General features: G+C 44.1%; 2 protein-coding genes across 2 annotated transcripts in view; one reads left to right on the plus strand and one right to left on the minus strand.

Annotated features, from left to right (window-relative positions):
• Positions 1 to 6,878, plus strand: part of SLC35A1 (solute carrier family 35 member A1) — a 48,140-nt gene extending 41,262 nt beyond the window's left edge. Inside the window, exon 8 of the mRNA XM_068279395.1 lies at positions 5,972 to 6,878. Coding sequence (XP_068135496.1) covers positions 5,972 to 6,105 — 134 coding nt within the window. The 3' untranslated portion in view covers positions 6,106 to 6,878. The remainder of the gene's footprint in view (positions 1 to 5,971) is intronic.
• Positions 6,879 to 16,246: 9,368 nt separating this feature from the next.
• Positions 16,247 to 21,785, minus strand: part of RARS2 (arginyl-tRNA synthetase 2, mitochondrial) — a 47,445-nt gene continuing 41,906 nt past the window's right edge. Inside the window, exons 18-20 of the mRNA XM_068231130.1 lie at positions 18,705 to 18,779; positions 18,059 to 18,122; positions 16,247 to 16,399 (exon numbers count right to left, since the gene is read on the minus strand). Of these exons, the coding sequence (XP_068087231.1) occupies positions 16,313 to 16,399; positions 18,059 to 18,122; positions 18,705 to 18,779 (226 nt within the window). The 3' untranslated portion in view covers positions 16,247 to 16,312. The remainder of the gene's footprint in view (positions 16,400 to 18,058; positions 18,123 to 18,704; positions 18,780 to 21,785) is intronic.

Below are 21,785 nucleotides of genomic sequence, written 5' to 3' on the forward strand. Positions count from 1 at the left end.
CGGCAAGTACATACGTCTAATTTTGATTGACCAAATTTACCACCTCCATGCAGTGTGATAGCTTAGCTACACAATCTGTTCATAGTATTCAAAATCAAAATGTACTGGCCCTCATACTACATGGAGGTGGTAAAACTGCATGTGTGTACACACCTTTTATAATTTCAGCCACAGGCCCAGAATGAGTATGAGCAACATCTTTTTTTTCAGGTGTGCGATTCTGACACTATTACAGCCAAAAGGATCAGCAAGACTGCTGGTCAGTTGGCATCTCATAGAAGGAAATAAATATGGCAGTGTCCATATCACTCTCACTTCAAAGTTCTTTTAACCCTCCTTAGCATTGGTCAGTGTGTTTCCTATTCTGTAACAGGGTAATGCTTGGCTTGCATGGGATATTCCAAATCTGAGCACAACACATGTTGGAAGTTGGTTTTAGGGCCCATTTCCACTGTCGTGGAAACGGCCGCGAATCCGCAGTTTCCCCGCAGGCAAATCGCGCGGGGAAACTCTGCCATAGGGGAAAACGGCACCGCCGGCCGAATCGCTTGCAGTAGCGATTCGGCCGGAACCCCCACAGTGCATGGCACGGCTTATGGGATTCGCTTGCGATCCCGCCCACCCGCTCAGTGCCGGCGTGCGTCTACGAGATGCACGCCGCACAAGTGGAAACGAGCCCTTAGAGGGTATGGACATTTTAGATTCTTTGCATCTGAGTTCATATCTATTCTTGTGTGTATATTACTAAGACAAAAGTTACCAGTATATCAAATCTGTCTCTGAGCATTAACCTTCCTGGCGGTAACCCCGCTAGCTGCGTCAGCACACTGATCGCCGCCGCCCCGCGCTCGATCGCCGCCATCCGTCGCACCGCACAGATAAAAAAAAAACTGCTGCGCTGCCTCCTGGCGGAATTCATTAGACCTCCAGGAGGGTTAACCATTTTTTTTTACATGCATGTTAGGAGTCTGTACGGCAGGGGCGTTGCTAGGATCTGAAGAGATCCGGGGAACTTTGGACAAACTTACATGAACTTAACAGCGGTCTAAGTACAGTGATGTGAAAAACTATTTGCCCCCTTCCTGATTTCTTATTCTTTTGCATGTTTGTCACACTTAAATGTTTCTGCTCATCAAAAACCGATAACTATTAGTCAAAGATAACATAATTGAACACAAAATGCAGTTTTAAATGATGGTTTTTATTATTTAGTGAGAAAAAAAAACTCCAAACCTACATGGCCCTGTGTGAAAAAGTGATTGCCCCCCCTTGTTAAATAACTTAACTGGTTTATCACACCTGAGTTCAATTTCTGTAGTCACCCCCAGGCCTGATTACTGCCACACCTGTTTCAATCAAGAAATCACTTAAAGAGAACCCGAGGTGGGGATCGTACAAAGAAATCTATACACAGAGGCTGGGTCTGGCTATAGTGCCCAGCCTCTGTTGCTAGTTGAATCCCCCCTAAGTGCCCCCTGCGCTCCGCTCTCCCCCCTAAATCACGGCCGCGCTCTCGGGCAATGTTTACCTTACTAATGTTACTCACGCCGCTCCCGCCCGCCTCCTGCAAGGCGCCGATCCCCGCCCGCGTCCCTTCCCTCCAATCAGCGGCGAGGGAAGGGACCGGCGCTCTGCAGGAGGCGTGGGAGCGCCGTGAGTGATACTAGTGAGGTCAATACAGCCCGCTGCGTGTCGCCAGCGCGGCTGTAATTTATGGGGGAGAGCGGAGCGCAGGGGGGGGGGACTTAGCGGGGATTCAGCTAGCAACAGAGGCTGGGCACTATAGCCAGACCCAGCCTCTGTGTATAGATTTCTTTGTACAATCCCCACCTCGGGTTCTCTTTAAATAGGAGCTATCTGAGACATAGAAGTAGACCAAAAGCACCTCAAAAGCTAGATATCATGCCAAGATCCAAAGAAATTCAGGAACAAATGAGAACAAAATTAATTGAGATCTTATTCTTTTGCATGTTTGTCACACTTAAATGTTTCTGCTTATCAAAAACCGTTAACTATTAGTCGAAGATAACATAATTGAACACAAAATGCAGTTTTAAATGATGGTTTTTAATATTTAGTGAGGAAAAAAACTGCAAATCTACATGGCCCTGTGTGAAAAAGAAATTGCCCCCCTTGTTAAAAAATAACTTAACTGTGGTTTATCACATCGGAGTTCAATTTCTGTAGTCACCCCCAGGCCTGATTACTGCCACAACTGTTTCAATCAAGAAATCACTTCAATAGGAGCTATCTGACACACAGAAGTAGACCAAAAGTACCTCAAAAGCTAGACATCATGCCAAGATCCAAAGAAATTCAGGAACGAATGAGAACAAAAGTACTGTAATTGAGATCTATCAGTCTGGTAAAGGTTATAAAGCCATTTCTAAAGGGTTGGGACTCCAGCGAACCACAGTGAGAGCCATTATCCACAAATGGCAAAAACATGGAACAGTGATGAACCTTCCCAGGAGTGGCCGGCCGACCAAAATTACCCCAAGAGCGCAGAGAAAACTCACCCGAGGCGCCACAAAAGACCCCAGGACAACATCTAAATAACTGCAGGCCTCACTTGCCTCAATTAAGGTCAGTGTTCACGACTCCACCATAAGAAAGAGACTGGGCAAAAACAGCCTGCATGGCAGATATCCAAGGCGCAAACCACTTTTAAGCAAAAAGAACATTAAGGCTCGTCTTAATTTTGCTAAAAAACAACTCAATGATTGTCAAGACTTTTGGGAAAATACCTTGTGGACCGACGAGACAAAAGTTGAACTTTTTGGAAGGTGCGTGTCCCGTTATATCTGGCGTAGAAGTAACAGCATTTCAGCAGAAGAACATCATACCAACAGTAAAATATGGTGGTGGTAGTGTGATGGTCTGGGGTTGTTTTGCTGCTTCAGGACCTGGAAGGCTTGCTGTGATAGATGGAACCATGAATTCTACTGTCTACCAAAAAATCCTGGAGGAGAATGTCCGGCCATCTGTTCGTCAACTCAAGCTGAAGCGATCTTGGGTGCTGCAGCAGGACAATGACCCAAAACACACCAGCATATCCACCTCTGAATGGCTGAAGAAAAACAAAATGAAGACTTTGGAGTGGTCTAGTCAAAGTCCTGACCTGAATCCTATTGAGATGTTGTGGCATGACCTTAAAACGGCGGTTCATGCTAGAAAACCCTCAAAGCTGAATTACAACAATTCTGCAAAGATGAGTGGGCCAAAATTCCTCCAGAGCGCTGTAAAAGACTTGTTGCAAGTTATCGCAAACGCTTGATTGCAGTTATTGCTGATAAGGGTGGCCCAACCAGTTATTTGGTTCAGGGGGCAATTTCTTTTTCACACAGGGCCATGTAGGTTTTGAGGTTTTTTTTCTCACTAAATAATAAAAACCATTTAAAACTGCATTTTGTGTTCAATTATGTTATCTTTGACTAATAGTTATCGTTTTTTGATGAGAAGAAACATTTAAGTGTGACAAACATGCAAAAGAATAAGAAATCAGGAAGGGGGCAAATAGTTTTTCACATCACTGTAGGACTGCCCAGCAAAATGTTGGATGAAGCCTCCCCTTCATTAGTGCAAAAAAAAAAAAAAAAAGCATGTCACATAAATAGGCAGTGTCATTTAAAACAGAACTAGGTAGAGTTGTCTGGCTTCTGTGCTGGCTGTTCTGGGTTTCTGCTGGGTGGGCAGGCCTGCCGCCAGGTTATCTAGCAGTTACCCCATAGCATTCCCTGACCTTCTAGTTGACCCCCTCCCATGCTCCCATGGACCTCCCATTCAGGCACAACTACCAGCATGCCTCCATAGAAGAACCATAGCTCCCTGCATGCCCCATAAAGGCATCACAGCACCCAGCATACTCCTGATTGATGCACCTGCATGCCCACCATTGAGGCACCACCACTGACTCTGCCTGAGAGACATCCAGGGCATCCCAGAATAGATCCGGGGCATGTGCCACTGATCTTTGGGGCTAGCAATGACCCTGCTGTACGGGTACTTGTACTTTGAATCTCCCTTTCGTGGCCATCAATTTTTTATTTTTAGGATTAGAACAGATTAGTTACCTTTTTAGTCCCCACAAAAACGTTTGACCGTTGGGTTCCCATTACCCTGTTTTAGGTTCAATGGTTGTGATCACTTTGGGAGCTTCTTACCTTAAAGACTCTACAAGACTCGCTGTTGTGGAGATGATCTGCCCAAATCATCACAGTTGGTCCTTTCTCAGAATCCCTAATACTGATACAGAATCCCTGATATCCTTGTTCCCCTGAGTCCTACAAGAACTAAAGCTGTTCACTTAACCTCCTCAGCAGGGGTCTAGTCCTGGGAGGAGAGGAGTGTGGACTCACCCCTAAAATCCCTGCCTCAATGCGTAGCGCCAAAAAATGGGTGTAGTCATGTGTGGGACCAAATATACATGACTTTAGCAGTGATGTAAAAGGTCTGGCGGGGAAGTTTGAACTCTGCCATAATGTATCCCCCAAAAATAGATGTAATCTGACAGCATTTCAGCAAAAAGACACGTAATCTGGTAGAAATTCCTCCAAAATACAGATAATATAGCAGTGGTTCCTCCAAAATAGACTATGTGGCAGCAGCAGTTCCCCCAACATACACATAATCTGGAAGCAGTTCCCCAAAATACGCGAAACCTGGCAGCGGATCACCCAAAATACATGTAATCTGGCAGCAGTGGTTCCCCCCCCCCCTTCCCTCACCTTGGGGCTCCCCTTCTGCACTCTCCCCTGCAGAACTAAAATGTGCGGGCGGCTGGCAGGACTTACCTCTTCCTAGTTTCGGGCCCGAGAGGGAGCATTCCACTGCCGCTAGTCTGGCCTGGCCTAGACCAGAGCATCGGCACGCAGAACTTACCCTGCGCTTAGATCGAGGAAGAGGTAAGTCCCGCCCGCTGCCAGCCGACGCAAATTTTAGTTCTAGAGAGGGGAGCGAGGGAGGGGGAACCCCAAGGTGAGGGGGGGGAGGGGATGTCCCCCATTCCCCACCACTGTGCCCACTAACTCCCCCTCCACTGCGCTGCTCCCCTCCACACATGCCAGAGTGGACGATGTCCACCCTCTGAAAAAAGCAGGTGGATGTCGTCCACCCACGTTCACGCCCGACTCAATCCCTGCTTCTCAGTGTTCTCCCCAAGCTTTTTTTACCCAGGTGCTCTGCCTGGCTGCTAGGGCTCTCTGCAGCACCTCCAGAGGAGGTGGGGCAAAACATCAGAGCAGTGAATTTAATAATTAAGGGGTAGAAGCACACACTCGCTGCTCCTTTACAGTATTTCCAAGTGTAGCTTGGGGTTAATTTTAACGGCGATCACCCATAACCCAGAGCTACACTCGTGGATACTACTGGGAGGGCTCTGTGCAGACAGAGATCAATCTCAGCATAGCCCCCTGCAGGACAGGAGGAAGACTTCCAGGATGTGTTTGGAACCCAGGAAGGTGAGTGATCTTGGCTCCACTGTGCACTCTGCATAGGGAAACTGGCACTATGTGTGGCAGCCTATCCTGAATGGGGAGGGGAAGCACTCTTTGGTTACCCACAAACTGGGGGGCACACTCTCTGGCTACCAAAATGTGAGGGGGAAGGTAGCCTCTTTGGCTGCCTATACTTAGTGGTATGATTTTTTTCTTCAGATAAAGTATTGTACCTCTTTCAGAAACTAAATCAGAAAAAAAAATAATAATAATCATGCCGCTAAGGAGGTTAATGCCCAATTCTTCACAGATGTCATTTAGTGATGAGGTAAACTGTCATTTTACGTGGCAGTGGGTTTGGTTGTGTTGATGATCAAGGTTTGTTTTTGGTGGGAAGTTACATTTTCTAAATGCTGTAGAAAATCACAATTTAAACTTCACTTATTTGTTATTGACTGCTATAACTAGCATTGAATATAAGTGTTGTCATTTTTAGTTCAAAGACTGATTTGAACCTTTTGTCTTGTTCTCCCCAGCATTAACATTTGCGATTGGTGCTCTACTTGTGTGTGTTTCCATATACACCTATGGATTACCCAGGAAAGACACAACCAGGATTGAAACACAAAAGCCCAGTGATGGTGCCAGTGAAAAACTAATCCATGTGTGATGCACATATATATATGCAATGTAATATATGTTTTGATGCTTCCCTCCAGGTCAAAAGTGGTTATTGCAGTAGTGGATACTGCTCAGCTATGGACAGTGCATCTACCAATGAATGTCAGATCTGCAGTGCCATGTTACACAGGAATCAGTCAATACTGTTTCCTGAAGTGATGTTGTATATAGTACATTATGATGACCACAATTCTTAATGGATGAAGCATTCCAGAATGCTGGAGGAGGAGTGAACAGAACTGTGAGAAATTAAGTGTTTGGAATCTTTAGAGGACTACCGTATTTATTGAGCTATATTAATTGCAATCCATGTAGATCTTGAATTGGGTATCTACACAGTTGCTGCTCATAATACTTGCCACCACAGTCCAAAGACTACATCTCCTCTGCCTGCTCCTTTACCGCTGGTTCAGCAGTGACAAACCATTAGATATCACTTAATTTATTTTGCACTTCTATGAGATACTTCTTTTTTTAATATATATATATATATATATGTATGGATGTAAACACAAGGCAATTGTAAACATGGAGTTTTTTTTTTTTATTAAAACATTTTATTAAAACCATGGAGTCTTTCATTTTTCCAGATGTCCCCACTGTTATACCCTGCAATTGCTTGTTATCCACCTGTGTCTCCACTGTATTCTCTGAAATTGCCTCGGGTAACCTTCTGTATTTATATACACCTCCACTGTTTAGAATTTTGCCCTTACCAAGTTGCTATATTTCACGGTCATACAGTTTACACTCATTAGGGCAGTATTTCTTAGCATTATTAAAACATACATACCCCTGAGTTGGACTAGTATCACATAATGTGAGTAACATTTCAAGTACACTTTGATGCAGAATATTTTTAGAATTTGAGTAGGAGAAAGGCTGAGTGCCTGAAACTTAACTTTTTTTCTTTTAAATTATCCAATAAATGGTACTAACCTGATTCAAATCTTCTTGCTTTTACTGATAGCTAACACAGTATAACACTCTTTACTGCTACTATAATTCTTACGTGTGCTCCATAATTATGCATGCATGCTTTTTAAATATTTCTTGATGCTTTTATTTAAAGAGGTTCTGAAGTGTCTTTTTTACCTTATTTTGTTATAAAGTCATCTTCAGCATTAACTGCCCAGTGAAATCACCGCATTCCTGCGGCAGAACGAGTGATTTATTTAATGAGAAATAGCCCTGCAAGGTTTCAGGACTTGCAGGGCTTTCCTTCCTGGAAGATGCAGAGCTCTGCCTCCTCTGCAGTCAATCTCCACCTCTCCCCACCCCTCTTTTTTTTTTTTTTTTTTACTGAGATGGGTGGGGAGGAGGCAGAGATTGATTGCAGCAGTTACTGTGCAAAACTCTACCTCCCCAGGGCAGCATAATCTGCAACCTGCAAAGTCATGGAAGTTTGCAGGTCTATTTCTCGGTAATAAATCACTTATCTGCCGCTGGGATGTGGCAATTCCAATTATAATTTACTGCTGAAAAAGCCTTTATAACAAAACAAAAAAAACACATCAGTGTCTCTTTAACCTCCTTAGCGGTAAACCCGTGCTAGACACGGGGTAAGCCACTGCGGAGGATATGTCAGCCCCTGGTAAATATATTAAAATGAACACTGCGCCACAATCTATATATTGCACATATATCTAATGTCCATAATCCGTATATTACACATGTATCTACTGTCCAACAAGTCCTGGGATCGCTGCAGGAAGTCCAATTTAGAATGAAACGTTATGTAGAAACTGCTGTGCTCTCCAGACCTGCAATAACATATAAGCTCCACATAGGGTAATATTGTATAGTTAATGCAGTCTCTCCACACCACTAGTGACTTATGCTCCCCAGATGAAAAAAATCTTAATGCTCCCCCTTCCCCTTTTCCTAGATGCTCACCAGATGTATACCACCCCAGCTTTCAGGTGGATCTTAAGGTGGGTACACATGTCAGATAAAAGTCTTTGGAAAATGAAAGATCACAGACCAATTTTACCCCCTTTCATGTAGTATGAGAGCCATACTCTACACAGTCTATTCTATGGCGCTGAAGTCCCCATCAGATAAAAATCTTTGCAAGATGCTGCACACAAAGATGCTGTACACATGCAACAGATCAGTATCTGCAAAAGATCTGTTCCTGCAAAAGATCCATTCCTGCAAAGTGCATTCATAGTCTATGATATCTGCAGATCTCATACACACCTTGTTTAACGGACAATTATCTGTAGACCAGATCCACCGGGTTGGATCTTCAGATCGGCAGATAATTGTCTGATCTGCAGATGAATGTCCATTAACCTCCTTGGCGGTTAATTTTTTCTGCAAAAATTGCAGAATTCCAATTTTTTTTTTAATGTTTCATGTAAAGCTACCAGAGTGGTAGCTACATGAAACGCCACTAGAGGGCGCATGTGGCCCTCTAGTCAGATCGTCGCCGGCATCTATAGCAAACAGGGGAACGCGTATATAACGCGTTCCCCTGTTTGGCTTCTCCTGTCGCCATGGCGACGATCGGGATGACGTCATGGACGTCCTGACGTCAGGCACACCCGATCCAGCCCATAGCGCTGCCCGGAACTCATTGATCCGGGCAGCGCAGGGCTCTGGCGGGGGGGACCCTCTTCAGCCGCTGCGTGCGGCCGATCGCCGCAGAGCGGCGGCGATCAAGCTGTGCGCGCGGCTAGCAAAGTGCTGGCTGCGCGCACAGCAATTTACAGAACGAAAATCGCCCCACCGGGGGCTGAGATCTCCCCCTGCGCGGCATAGCCCGAGCTCAGCTCGGGCTTACCGCCAGGGAGGTTAAACAAGGTGTGTATGAGGATCTGCAGATATCATAGACTATGAATGCACTTTGCAGGAATGGATCTTTTGCACGGATTGATCTTTTGCAGACACTGATCTGTTGCATGTGTACAGCATCTTTGTGTGCAGCATCTTGCAAAGATTTTTATCTGATGGGGAGTTCAGCTCCATAGAATAGACTGTAGGTATGGCTCTCATACTACATGAAAGGGGGTAAAATTGGTCTGCGATCTTTCATTTTCCAAAGACTTTTATCTGACGTGTGTACGCACCTTTAGGCAGTGATTGATAATCAGCTCTCTTAGCTCTGTAGGGGAAATGAAAGGAACTCCACATAGGGTAATACAGTTCAGATAACAGGACAACTTTAAACAGCACTCCCTTCAATTCCCACAGTGTCACCAGGTGAATGTGTCACTCCACACTAAGCCACACTTCTCACCAGATGCAGCCCACCTCTCAATTCAGGTGGAGACTGCGTTATTATTGCTTCCAATCAAGCCACGAATGATGCCTCTAAGATAATTCTTTTAATCCAGAATAAAAATCTTAAAGAAGTCAGCTGACTGGACAGGGTGAAAATCCCTTTATTGGAAACACTAAAGACAAGGCGTTTCATGGGCTGAATTCTGCTTTTTCAGGTCAATAGGAGTGTCTCTCCGGAAGATAGGACACCAGTTCAACTGGAAAATATTTATTCAACACACAGAAAGACAATGCGTGTCACAGGTACTAGCCAGCTTCCTCAGGTCAATACACAGTGCCTAGTAGCAGTGTGAGTAGAGTATGGGTGCCTCTGTTCAGCTTCTCATAGTTAATTGTGCTGTTGGGGGAAATGGCTGACTGCAGTAGCTCTGATGAGGGTCACAACAGGATTCACTGATTGGAAACCCTTGCTGATAACTTCAGGTGTGTAGGAGCAGCTGCAGTGCTTCCTGCTCTGTGGAGCTACCGGTAACTATTCATGCTGGAAGAGGAAAGTTACTGGGCTGTACATGAGAATGCACAAAGAAGCATCGGCTTCATAATTGCAAAAACTAGTCGTTTGAGTCCCCAAGTAATTTTAGATATTCATAGCTGGCTGCAAATTAAACTGGAATGATTACAGCACTGCTACCTTTCTAAGTACATTTCTGGATGTAGATAAGGTGTACAGCCTGCTCCCCTGCCTGGCATTCATTTGGAAGGAGGAGTCACTGGTGCCCAGATCAATAGATTCTCCAATAGTTCTAGCTCCCAGACTGCTATTAGGCCAAGTGTGCGGTCCACCTGAGAGCCAAGATCTGGCAGGATCTAGTCAGCTGCACTGGTGTCCAATCTCCTCGGAGAATTCCCAGCCAAAGCAGAATTCTGCCCCTGAAACGCCTTGTCTTTAGTGTTTCCAATAAAGGGATTTTCACCCTGTCCAGTCAGCTGACTTCTTTAAGATTTTTATTCTGGATTAAAAGAATTATCTTAAAGAGGCATCATTCGTGGCTTGATTGGAAGCAAACCAAACACATTTTCCACCTGAATTGAGAGGTGGGCTGCATCTGGTGAGAAGTGTGGCTTGCAGTGTGGAGTGACACATTCACCTGGTGACACTGTGGGAATTGAAGGGAGTGCTGTTTAAAGTTGTCCTGTTATCTGAACTGTATTACCCTATGTGGAGTTCCTTTCATTTCCCCTACAGAGCTAAGAGAGCTGATTATCAATCACTGCCTAAGATCCACCTGAAAGCTGGGGTGGTATACATCTGGTGAGCATCTAGGAAAAGGGGGAAGGGGGAGCATTAAGATTTTTTCATCTGGGGAGCATAAGTCACTCGTGGTGTGGAGAGACTGCATTAACTATACAATATTACCCTATGTGGAGCTTATATGTTATTGCAGGTCTGGAGAGCGCAGCAGTGTCTACATAACGTTTCAGCCCCTGGTAAGGCAATTTTCGTTCTGCAAAGTGCTGTACGCGCAGCTAGCACTTTGCTAGCCGCACGTACAGCTTGATAGGCCGCACGCAGCGGCAGAAGAGTTGCCCCCCCCCCAGAGCCCTGCGCAGCCCGGACCAATCACTCCCGGGCAGTGCAAAGGGCTGGATCGGATGGGTCTGACGTCCATGACATCATTCCGATTGTCGCCATGGCGACTGGAGAAGCCAAACAGGAGATCACGTTCTATATGCAATCTGTTTACTTTTGTTGCCGGCGGCGATCGGACTAGAGGGACACATACACCCTCTAGTGGTGTTTCATGTAGCTACCACTCAGGTAGCTACATTAAACAAAACAAAAAATTACAAAAAGTGCAATGCAGCCTCCTTGGCGGAAAAAATGAACAGTCAAGGAGGTTAAAGAGAACCTGAGGGCAAGTGAGAGAAAATAATACAAACCTGGGGCTTCCTCCAGGCCTATCGCTTATTCACCATCCTCCTCCTGAATCTTCTGCAATTGGTCCCGGAAAGTCCTCTGTTTCGGGGCGAACTGCACAGGTGCATGCGGCCATACTGTGCCAACTCTAGGACTTTTCAGTGCCGATTACAGAAAATTCACAAGACGAAGGACAGTGAGGGTGTGATAAGCCTGAAGGAAGCTCCAGATATGTATCATATTTTTTTCCCTCCCTTGCTGTCTCAGGTACACTTTAACTATACAGGATTATTTATATATGATTTATCATTTTGCTTTCAAAACTTAATATAGATTGACTATGACAAGTTCAAGTACCCCCTAAGCCCAACTAACGTACCACCAGGGCACACCACATGTTAAGAACCTGAGTTCTAGAGCATCAAGTTTTCATAACCAAGTAAAATGTTTTATAAAATAAATGGAACTACTTTTTTTTTATAATTTAAAAGTAAACCATGTTCCCATCACCTAAATTGGGATCCAGCCTTAATGGAGATTATGAGTGGACACTGAGCTCTCATCCCGAATTCTTTGCAGATTAAAATATTCATTTATGTCAAAATACGCCTTTCTTGATAGAAATATTAATGTTACAATTCTGATCTAAAAGGAATGCATTTTGCAAGAAATAATGCTGTTCAGTAACTTATCTAGTACATTTGTACTGTGCAGTGTTAGAGAATCTGTAACATCAATACGTCCCCCGGGGGGGTACTTACCTCGGGTGAGGGAAGCCTCAGGATTCTAATGAGGCTTTCCACGCCGTCCCTCGGGGGTCTTGCTGCAGCCCTCCGTACAGCGGTGACGTCAATATTTACCTTCCCAGCTCCTGCGCAGGCGCTCTGACGGCTGTCGGCTCCGAAGTAGGCGGAAATACCCGATCGCCGTCGGGGCTGCTCTACTGCGCAGGCGCATGTCTCTGGCGCCTGCGCAGTAGAGTGGACCCGACTGAGATCGGGTATTTCCGTCTACTTCGGAGCTGAAAGCAGCCACAGTGCCCCCGCTGGTGCCTGCCAAGGTAAATATTGAATTGAGTCGGGTCTGTCAGCGGCTGTTCGGAGGGCTGCAGCGAGACCCCCGTGGGACAGAGGACGGCGTGGGAAGCCTCATTAGGATCCCGAGGCTTCCCCACCCGAGGTGAGTACCCCCCAGGGGATATTTTTGATGTTACAGTGTCTCTAACATTTCTCAGCCACATAGTTGCTTCAGGTCAGTGACTCCAAATAATACAAGACTTTCAGCAGTACGATGAGGGGCATGCAGAAAGTAACAGCTGTTTGCTTTTATGCGCCACGCAAGGTATTTCAGTATAAAATAACTTGCATCTGTCAGGTGAACCTCTCTCCCTCCACTACATGTGACTGCAGAATGCCAGTAACTGTTTTTTCAGCAGCATTAAAGTATAACTATACATGTGATTTAACCACTTCAGGATGAGAGTAACTTTCACATATCAGCGCTGCTCCCATTCATTCACCAATAACTTTATTACTACTTATCACAACTAAATGATCTATATATATTGTTTTTTTTCAGGACAAATTAGGCTTTTAGCATGTGATAATTTTTTTAAGTAATTACCTTATTTTCTATGCATTTTAAAGGGAAAATAAGGGAAAAAAAGAAAACATTTTCTCCATTTGCATTCAGTATAGCTTTACAATAAACAGTGCTAACGAAGTTAAACCCACAAATTTTATTTGCTTAATCATCCTGGTTATTAAAACATTTAGATTTTGTTCCTAGCACAATGTATGGTGACATTGTATTTGGAAAGAAAGGTGTCTTTTTTTTTTTTCTTACTCATTATACAATATCGATTATAAAACCTTATTTGCAAAAATTATAGTAATATACCTCTCATGGCATATATATTTAAAAAGCCATGTTCCTAAGGTAACAATATACTTTTTTTTCTTTCAGATTCTGTAACTTATTTACAAGTCTTTTATTTTGGTACAGAATATGCAAAAAAAAAAATTTCTTTTGATTGTTTGATTAAAAGAATACACAAGACATGGGCCTCAACCCTAAAACTGTCTAAACTGTACTCTACTACTTTTCACAGTTAAAATGTTACCACATGTCTCTTGTAGTTTTCTTACAACTTTTCCAAGTTTGATCATAATTTTGAAAAATAATTTTTATGTTTTGATTCAGTTTGTTCCTACCTATTTTTTATGTGATGGGGGTCCAAGCTGTAAGGCACACCAAAATGTATTTTACAACTAGTTATGGTTAAAACGATACCACATTTAGTAACAAACTGGTGTTGCATTGGCCACAAATACAATGGACGTGTATATATACGTCATTTAGTGGTTACATTTTACAATTTTTTGTGATACTCATGTGTAAGAATTACATTTCTCCTAGAATAAAATGCACTATACATTTTTTCCTTTGTTGCTGTCATGCACAGGAGAAACTAAAAATCTGACAGGTTTCAGACTTTATCTCCTTATGAGGGAGTCTCTGGGTTTTTATTTTTAGGATCAGTTAGGGTACTGATTGAAAATTATACTTCAAATAAGGGAAGTTGGCAGGCATCTTTCTATAAAGCCCTTCCAGGGAATACTTTTGTAAAGAATAGAAATACTGTACATCCCCCGACTAGTCCAAAACATATCTAATCTCTCAGATTTTTACTACTAGCAACATAGTGGTGCTTTAACATTCTTTCAACCCATAGGTTAGGAGTGTGATGCTACTACAACAAAGGGATTGGAAATCTTGTAAAAATATGATAAATGCTTAACTACTTTAACCAGTAGTCGGCCGCATCACGTCGATGGGCGTGGCGGCAGCCCCAGGACTGCCTAACGCCGATCGGCATAAAGTCCTGGGCTCTGGTTTGCAGGAGATTGCGTGCATCTCCTGCTTGGTGGGCGGAGCAGATCTACGCCTTCAGTCTCCCGAGCGGCAATAGCCACTCGGGAGACTGTTAGATGGCGAAACCACCGTCCTAAGTACTGGTACAGCGCTGCGATCTGCAGCAGCGCTATACTGGGGACAGCCGTGGGTGATGGGCTGTCATAGCCTGATCATGTGGATTGGCTGACGGGGGGGGGGGGGGGGGGGGAAGAAAAAAACAACTTTATTAAAAATAAACATACACAAACATCTGGGGGGCAATCAGACCGAACCAACGGAGAGCTCTGTTGGTGGGGAGAAAAGGGGGGGGGGGGAATCACTGGTGTGCTGTGGCCCTGCAGCTTGGCCTTAAAGCTGCAGTGGCCAATTTCTCAAGAAATGTCCTGGTCACTAGGGGAGTTTACCCCATAGTCCCCAAGAGGTTAAGACTGCCTCACTCCAATGGGCGTGACCGCGGCGACAGCCCCAGGACCGCCTCACGCCAATTGGCATCAGGTCCTGGAGCCGGCTACTGAAGGAGATCGCGGCTCGGGAGACTGTTAGACGGCGTGATCGCCGTCTATTTACACAGTACAGCGCTGTACTGGGGACAAGAGAGCGATCGGCTCTCATAGGCAGAAGCCTATAACAGCCGATCGCATGAAAAAACCTACAAAACCACAAACAAATATTTATTTAAAATAAACACAAGGGGGGAGCAATCAAACCCCACCAACAGAGAACTGTTGGTGGGGAGAAAAGGGGGGGGGGGGGTAAATCACTTGTGTGCTGAGTTGTGCGGCCCTGCAGCTTGGCCTTAAAGCTACAGTTGCCAATTATGAAAAAAACAGCCTTTAGGGGGGGGGGGGTTACCACTGTGGTCCTCAAGTGGTTAAATAAAAGGTTTACATAAGGAAATAATCACAAGATACATTTGCAATTAACTTTTTCTCCTCAGTTTTCTACTAGTATACAATTTTTCATCTTTTAAATACTTTTGAGCACTTTGCAATTGAAATATTCCAAAAAGTAGAGGAAAAATTACTGTCCAAAATTATTCTTAGTACTTTCTCGCTTGCTGGTAGTTTAAAAGGCATATTTTATTTATAAGATGTGAAAATATCACCTAGGAGAAACAGTTAATTGCATATGGGCCTGTGTGTCTAATATAAATCAAATATTCCCTTAATTCATGACAGCTGTTACTTTCCAGACAACCCCTCCTACTACTATGTAGAGGTCTGCATCACACACAAAAAACAAAAAGCATACAGCATGACATTCTGACCATGCACTGTTACAATGCAAGTGTGGAAACTATCCCATAGCCAATAAGGATGATCAAAGATATGCATACTTCTGAGTTTATGCAAATGTATGTAATTTTTTTATGCAAATATATGCAACTTGAGAATGGACCAATCAAGTCCCAGCCCGATTTAAATTGATCAGTCTAATGTCAAGCTGCAAATTTGCATAAACTCAGAAGTATTCGCATATCATTGATCACTCCTAATAGCAGGGGTCCCTAAATGTTTTGGGCCGAGGGCTGGGTCAACATACTACAGACTGCTGGGGGCCGGAGTATACATAAAACAATGTAGAAGTCTTTGCAGGCCAGACAGTGAAGCATACCCAGGTGACAACCTGCAGTCCAATTGGACAGCAGTGTCACCTGATGTGGAATTTGATTGGAAACCAGCGAATTACTGCTTTCTGGCTTCCATGTGGATGGGTGGTGCCAGCACCAATATTCTTATGCGGACCACCAATATTTAAAGATGTAGCTGACCGCATCTATAAGTAATACATTTTGTGTTGGGGGCCACATTAGTTTGAGGACTACTGCCAAGAGCCTAGCCTTCCACGCTTTTTTTTTAAATGCACTGTGCATCAGTTATGTGTTGCATTAAAGCTCAATACATCCCCTGTAAACCAGAAAAACGTGAATTAGATTTGTCCATTTCCAGGCTGCATACAAGCCAGAATTATTGGCATCTTATTAATCATGTTTCTTCAAAAGATACTTGTTTTTAGCACTACCATTACTATAATCACGCACTATAGTTACTGAAATCAAATTCAGGTAATAAGGCAGCAATCTTTACTTAGGTTTTATTAAAAATCAGGTTACAAAGCACATGTGCATGTTCAATTACATTTTATCAACAGGGGTAATGCCCAACACTTTCATTCCATTGGCTAAAACTACTTGTATACTGTAGAAAAACAGAAGTCGAGCCTGTAAAAAAAAAAAAAAAAAAAAAAAAAAAAAAAAGATGATTTACAGATTGGCGTTAACTATCATGGATAAAACCAGATGGAAATAAAAGCATGCACTGCAGTCAGTCACATACACGTGAACTGTTATTGGTTGCTGCACTGCTGATTAACAATGACTGTGGCTAAATACAGTTGAAACATTTGGAGCACTGAGGACTCGCTCACACTGGAGGCGCTTTTGGAGTTTAAGCGTTGGCAATTGTTCCTGGTCGCCCTGAAAGCGATTGTGCAATGATTCTCTATGAGGGAGTTCACATCTGAGTGGTTCGTTTCCAATCCGCTCAGAGAAGATCTGCATTGACCATTTTTGAGGCGATTTGCCTCAATGGAAGGTATAGGAAAAACAAAAAACAAACACTCACAAAAGCGCTTTGTGCAGCGATTGCGTTTTTAAGAATAAATACATTGTATTTATTATTTTCCAGATCAAAGAGTTCACTTCCTGACTTGCGTCAGAAAGTGAAAAACCAGAATCGCTCGGCAAACGTTTACAAAAACACTTATCAAAACCGCCCAACTCACAGAAATCGCCGGGAAGGGGGAAAAAGCAGTCAAAAAACGCCCACCGCAAACGTAACCGCGATCGGAATGCAATGTGAGCGAGGCCTAAGTGTGGTACTTGGTGATCTGATAAATCCTTCAGATATTTCTATAGTCCATGATTATTGCATTGCTGCATAGCTAAAAAACAAACTGCTGTACATACACTGGACCTCTTGCTAGCTCATGAGGACTCTGTCCTCAATGGAGATCAATGTCACTCCACCGCATAACTGGTGTACTGGTACACTTGTAAGCTCTCATTTGGATAGACTTCCTTATAGTTTACATAGTATACATATAGTTTACATAATGCTCTGCTACATGAATGAATGCATGCTGGCAGGAACCATGTAATCATACCTGCTAATCAGAGAACACTGGGTACCATTAATCTATCTCATACGAGAAGTGGTTGTTTTTCTAATACCTACAGCCTGCTTACCAAATTCTAGTCTTTTACTTTTCCTTGCTGTCATATTCTCCATTCTTTCAACATTGTGCTTTCTTTCTATAAGGCTGGTTTCACAGTGGGACGTTACAGGCGCACGTTAGAGCAGCCTGTAACGCACCCCAAAGCACTGCAATAATCAAAAATCAATGGGCTGTTCACAGTGCCCACGTTGCGTTACTTAGTAACGCTGCGCCATAAGACAACGTACTGCATGCAGTACTTTACAAGTGGCAGAGCCGCGTTAGACTGCTTGCACATGCTCAGTAACGTTGGGGAGGAGCGGAGAGCGGCCAGGCACATGGCGAATTAATATTCACTGCACTCAGTGACGTGCAGTGTTTACTTCCTGGAGCAGCCGCTCTGTGCGGCGATTGGCCGGGAGGGACCACGTGATGCCGCATGCGTCCAAGAGTACGCATCACGGACGCCAGAGTGAGCTGCACAACGCGGCTCACTGACGTCCACAGCAGAGAGCACCAGGCGTTGCGTTAGGGGCACATTATGCGACCATAACGTCCCCTAAAACGCAACGTACTGGTGTGAAACCAGCCTAAAGCACACTACTGGAATAACCCCCTCAACATGCAAAGCTTAATAACACAACAGATAATAAGGCACTCTTACATGAGCGACTTCTGGGCTGCTTTCTTTTACGCGCAGTGTATGATGAGCCACGTTTGCTAAATGACTGGAAAGGATAATAAAAAAAAATTACAAATCAAATAGTTACTTTTAAGGTGGTATAATGTGAAATTCTGTTAAAAATGTGTGAAACAAAATGTGAAGTTATGCTACGTACACACATGCGACAACAATCGTTCGTTGAGAACGACGAACGAACTTTTAATTGATGAAAGAACGACCTAAGTAAAGTTAGTTTTAAAAGGTGTGTAACGATCTGATCGTTAGAACGAACGTTACATCACGTAAAGCAACTATTGCGCCTGCGCATAAAAATGAGAAGTTTCACGGAGAAATTGTGAAATGCGCATGTCAAGCCTAGTACGAACGATCGTTTCCAACGATGTACTACTTTTGCAAACGATCGTCGTTGGTTAAAATCCGCCGAGACAGAACTTTCTTTTGTAGCGATTTGGCTCGTTCGTCGTTTGCCTTAATAGTTGGTGGTTCGTTTTTTGTAACGATCGTCATTGGTAAAGCTCAGGGAACGATCGTTACAAACGACTATAGTCGCATGTGTGTATGCACCTCTAGTCTGCTTAAAGTGGACACAAAAAGTTGTGTTCTGTTGGTTGGGAGTATTACTTACCCAAGGCCCATGAGGTAAGAAACCAAATATCGGGGCTGAAGATCCTTCAATGTTTTAAAGATAACTTCATCATATCTGTGAAGTGAGAATTTACAGAAATACAAATAACACCACCAGTTCTCATCTACACAAGAAATAACATCCTTCACTACAAACAGAACCAGCAGCTGCAGCAAGAAACAACATTTGTGTTTGAGTGGACTTGTTCTCAAACATAAAAAAAATTCAGATTCCTCAGACAAAAAAAAAAAAAATAATTCTGCAAAGGAAGGCTTATAAGTCCATACATTATACAGTACTAGCAAACTGATTACACTAGCTGTGGCGTTGTAAAGGAAGTGTGACCTGAAAGGGATATAGAGGCTGTTATGCTAAATACACACCATGCGTTCCGCGTCGAATGCGCCCGTCAATACGCGTCGATTCGATTATTTCCGAGCATTTCGATGATTTTTAGGTCGATTGCCATGTAAAGTATGGCAAATCGACCTAACAATCCATCGAAACGTGAATCGGACATGTCGGAAATAATCGAATCGATGCGTATCGGCGGACGCAACGAACGCAGAAACGCATGGTGTGTATCCAGCATTATGATGCAGTCTTCCCTTGTAGTCATACTGATATTTTAGCTTCAGGCCAACCATGGAGTCAGCACACCTGATACATACTTGTTCTAAGTTTATCCCTCCAGAAAGCGCCACAGTTTTCCAAACACATATAAACTAGTTGTACCTTATTTTTTGATTGAACTCTATGGACGTGTCTGTTTTCAACCTAAAAACCTATTTAACTATGTTTTGGTTTTTATGCTCTTTTTGAAATATAAGGAGTTTAAAGTCTTCTAGTTGCCAATAGGTTTTTATCTCTAAAACGCTACTGAATAAACAGCAAACATTTTCTATGATCTGCTTTTTAGAGACTAAATATCAGTGTTCGGAAACAACTAGATCAGAAGAAAGATACATCCTAAGCCAAACAGGTTATTAGAAATGATAAATGTAATTTTGATGGCTTAAAGTGTACCAGAGCTGACTAATAATAAAAGCTTTATACATACCTGGGGCTTCCTCCAGCCCCATAAGCACAAATCGCTCCCACGCTGCCGTCCTCAGTCTTCTGCTCCGGTACCGGGTCCTGTAACTTCAGCCAGTTGCGGCCAGTCTGACGCAAGTGAAGTGCACTCTTTACATATCTCTCCAGCTGCTGCCTGAGAGATACAGTTGTGTTCAAAATTATTCAACCCCCACTGAAATTGAGTATTTTGGCCAGTTTGACATTGGATTTGATCATTTCAGTCATCTTGTTTACAATTAAATCAAAGAGGCACTTGTAAGTCAGACAAATATAACATAACATTTATAATGAAATAACCCTAAATGTCTTTCCTGTGCTCACATCATTATCAGTTTTATTCAACCCCAAGTGACATTCATTCTTAGTACAACATCCTTTTCCAGTTATAACAGCTTTTAAACGTGAAGCATAACTTGACACAAGTGTCTTGCCGCGATCTACAGGTATCTTAGCCCATTCTCCAGTTCAGTCACATTCTTAGGCTTGCGCACTGCAACTGCTTTCTTTAAGTCCCACCAGAGGTTCTCAATCGGATTTAAGTCTGGTGACTGCGATGGCCACTCCAAAATGTTCCAGCCTTTAATCTGCAACCATGCGCTAGTGGACTTGGAGGTACGCTTGGGATTATTGTCCTGTTGAAAGGTCCAACGTCTCCCAAGCCTCAGGTTTGTGACGGACTGCATCACATTTTCATACAATATCTCCTGGTACTGAAGAGAATTCATGGTACGTTGCACACGCTGAAGCCTCCCTGTACCTGCAGAAGCAAAACAGCCCCAAAGCATGATTGACCCCCTGCCATGATTCACAGTAGGCAAGGTGTTCTTTTCTTTATAGGCCTTGTTCTTCCTCCTCCTAACATAGCGTTGATCCATGGGCCCAAACAGTTCTAATTTTGTTTCATCAGTCCACAGAACACTCAGAACACTATCCCAAAACTTTTGTGGTAGTTTTCTGTGGACTGATGAAACAAAATTAGAACTGTTTGTGCCCATGGATCAACGCTATGTTTGGAGGAAGAACAAGGCCTATAAAGAAAAGAACACCTTGCCTACTGTGAAGCATGGCGGGGGGGGGGGGGGGGGGGGGGTCAATCATGCTTTGGGTCTGTTTTGCTTTTACAGGTACAGGGAGGCTTCAGTGTGTGCAACGTACCATGAATTCTCTTCAGTACCAGGAGGAAGAAAATGTGATGCAGTCTGTCACAAACCTGAGGCTTGGGAGATGTTGGACCTTTCAACAGGACAATAATCCCAAGCATACCTCCAAGTCCTATTAACCACTTGATGACCCACCCTTTACCCCCCCTTAAGGACCAGCGCTGGTTTGATTGATCTGTGCTGGGTGGGCTCTGCAGCCCCCAGCACAGATCAGGGTGCAGGCAGGGAGATCAGATTGCCCCCCTTTTTTCCCCCCTATGGGGATGATGTGCTGGGGGGGTCTGATCTCTCCTGCCTGCTGTGGGTGGCGGGGGGGGCACCTCAAAGCCCCCCTCCGCGGCGAAATTCCCCCTCCCTCTCCTACCTGCTGCCTCCCCCTGGTGTTCCGGGCTGCACAGGACGCTATCCGTCCTGTGCAGCCAGTGACAGGATGTGGTCTGTCACATGGCGGCGATCCCCGGCCGCTGATTGGCCGGGGATCGCCGATGTGCCTTACGCAGCAGCGCCGTACAAATGTAAACAAAGCGGATTATTTCCGCTTGTGTTTACATCTAGCCTGCGAGCCGCCATCGGCGGCCCGCAGGCTATTCACGGAGCCCCCCGCCGTGATTTGACAGGAAGCAGCCGCTCGTACGAGCGGCTGCTTCCTGATTAATTAGGTCCTGCAGCTGGCACTTTGCCGACGCACGTTATGAGTGTGCGGTCGGCAAGTGGTTAAGGGGCCCATACACTGGTTGATTTCTGGCATCGGTATATGGCCGATTTGACTGCTCTGATAGAATCGACTAGAAATCTATGCAGCAGGAAGAATAATAGATCGACTGATCGATCGAGTTCCAATCGA

The sequence above is a fragment of the Hyperolius riggenbachi genome, chromosome 4 (assembly GCF_040937935.1).
Source record: "Hyperolius riggenbachi isolate aHypRig1 chromosome 4, aHypRig1.pri, whole genome shotgun sequence".
Classification (NCBI taxonomy): Eukaryota; Metazoa; Chordata; class Amphibia; order Anura; family Hyperoliidae; genus Hyperolius; species Hyperolius riggenbachi.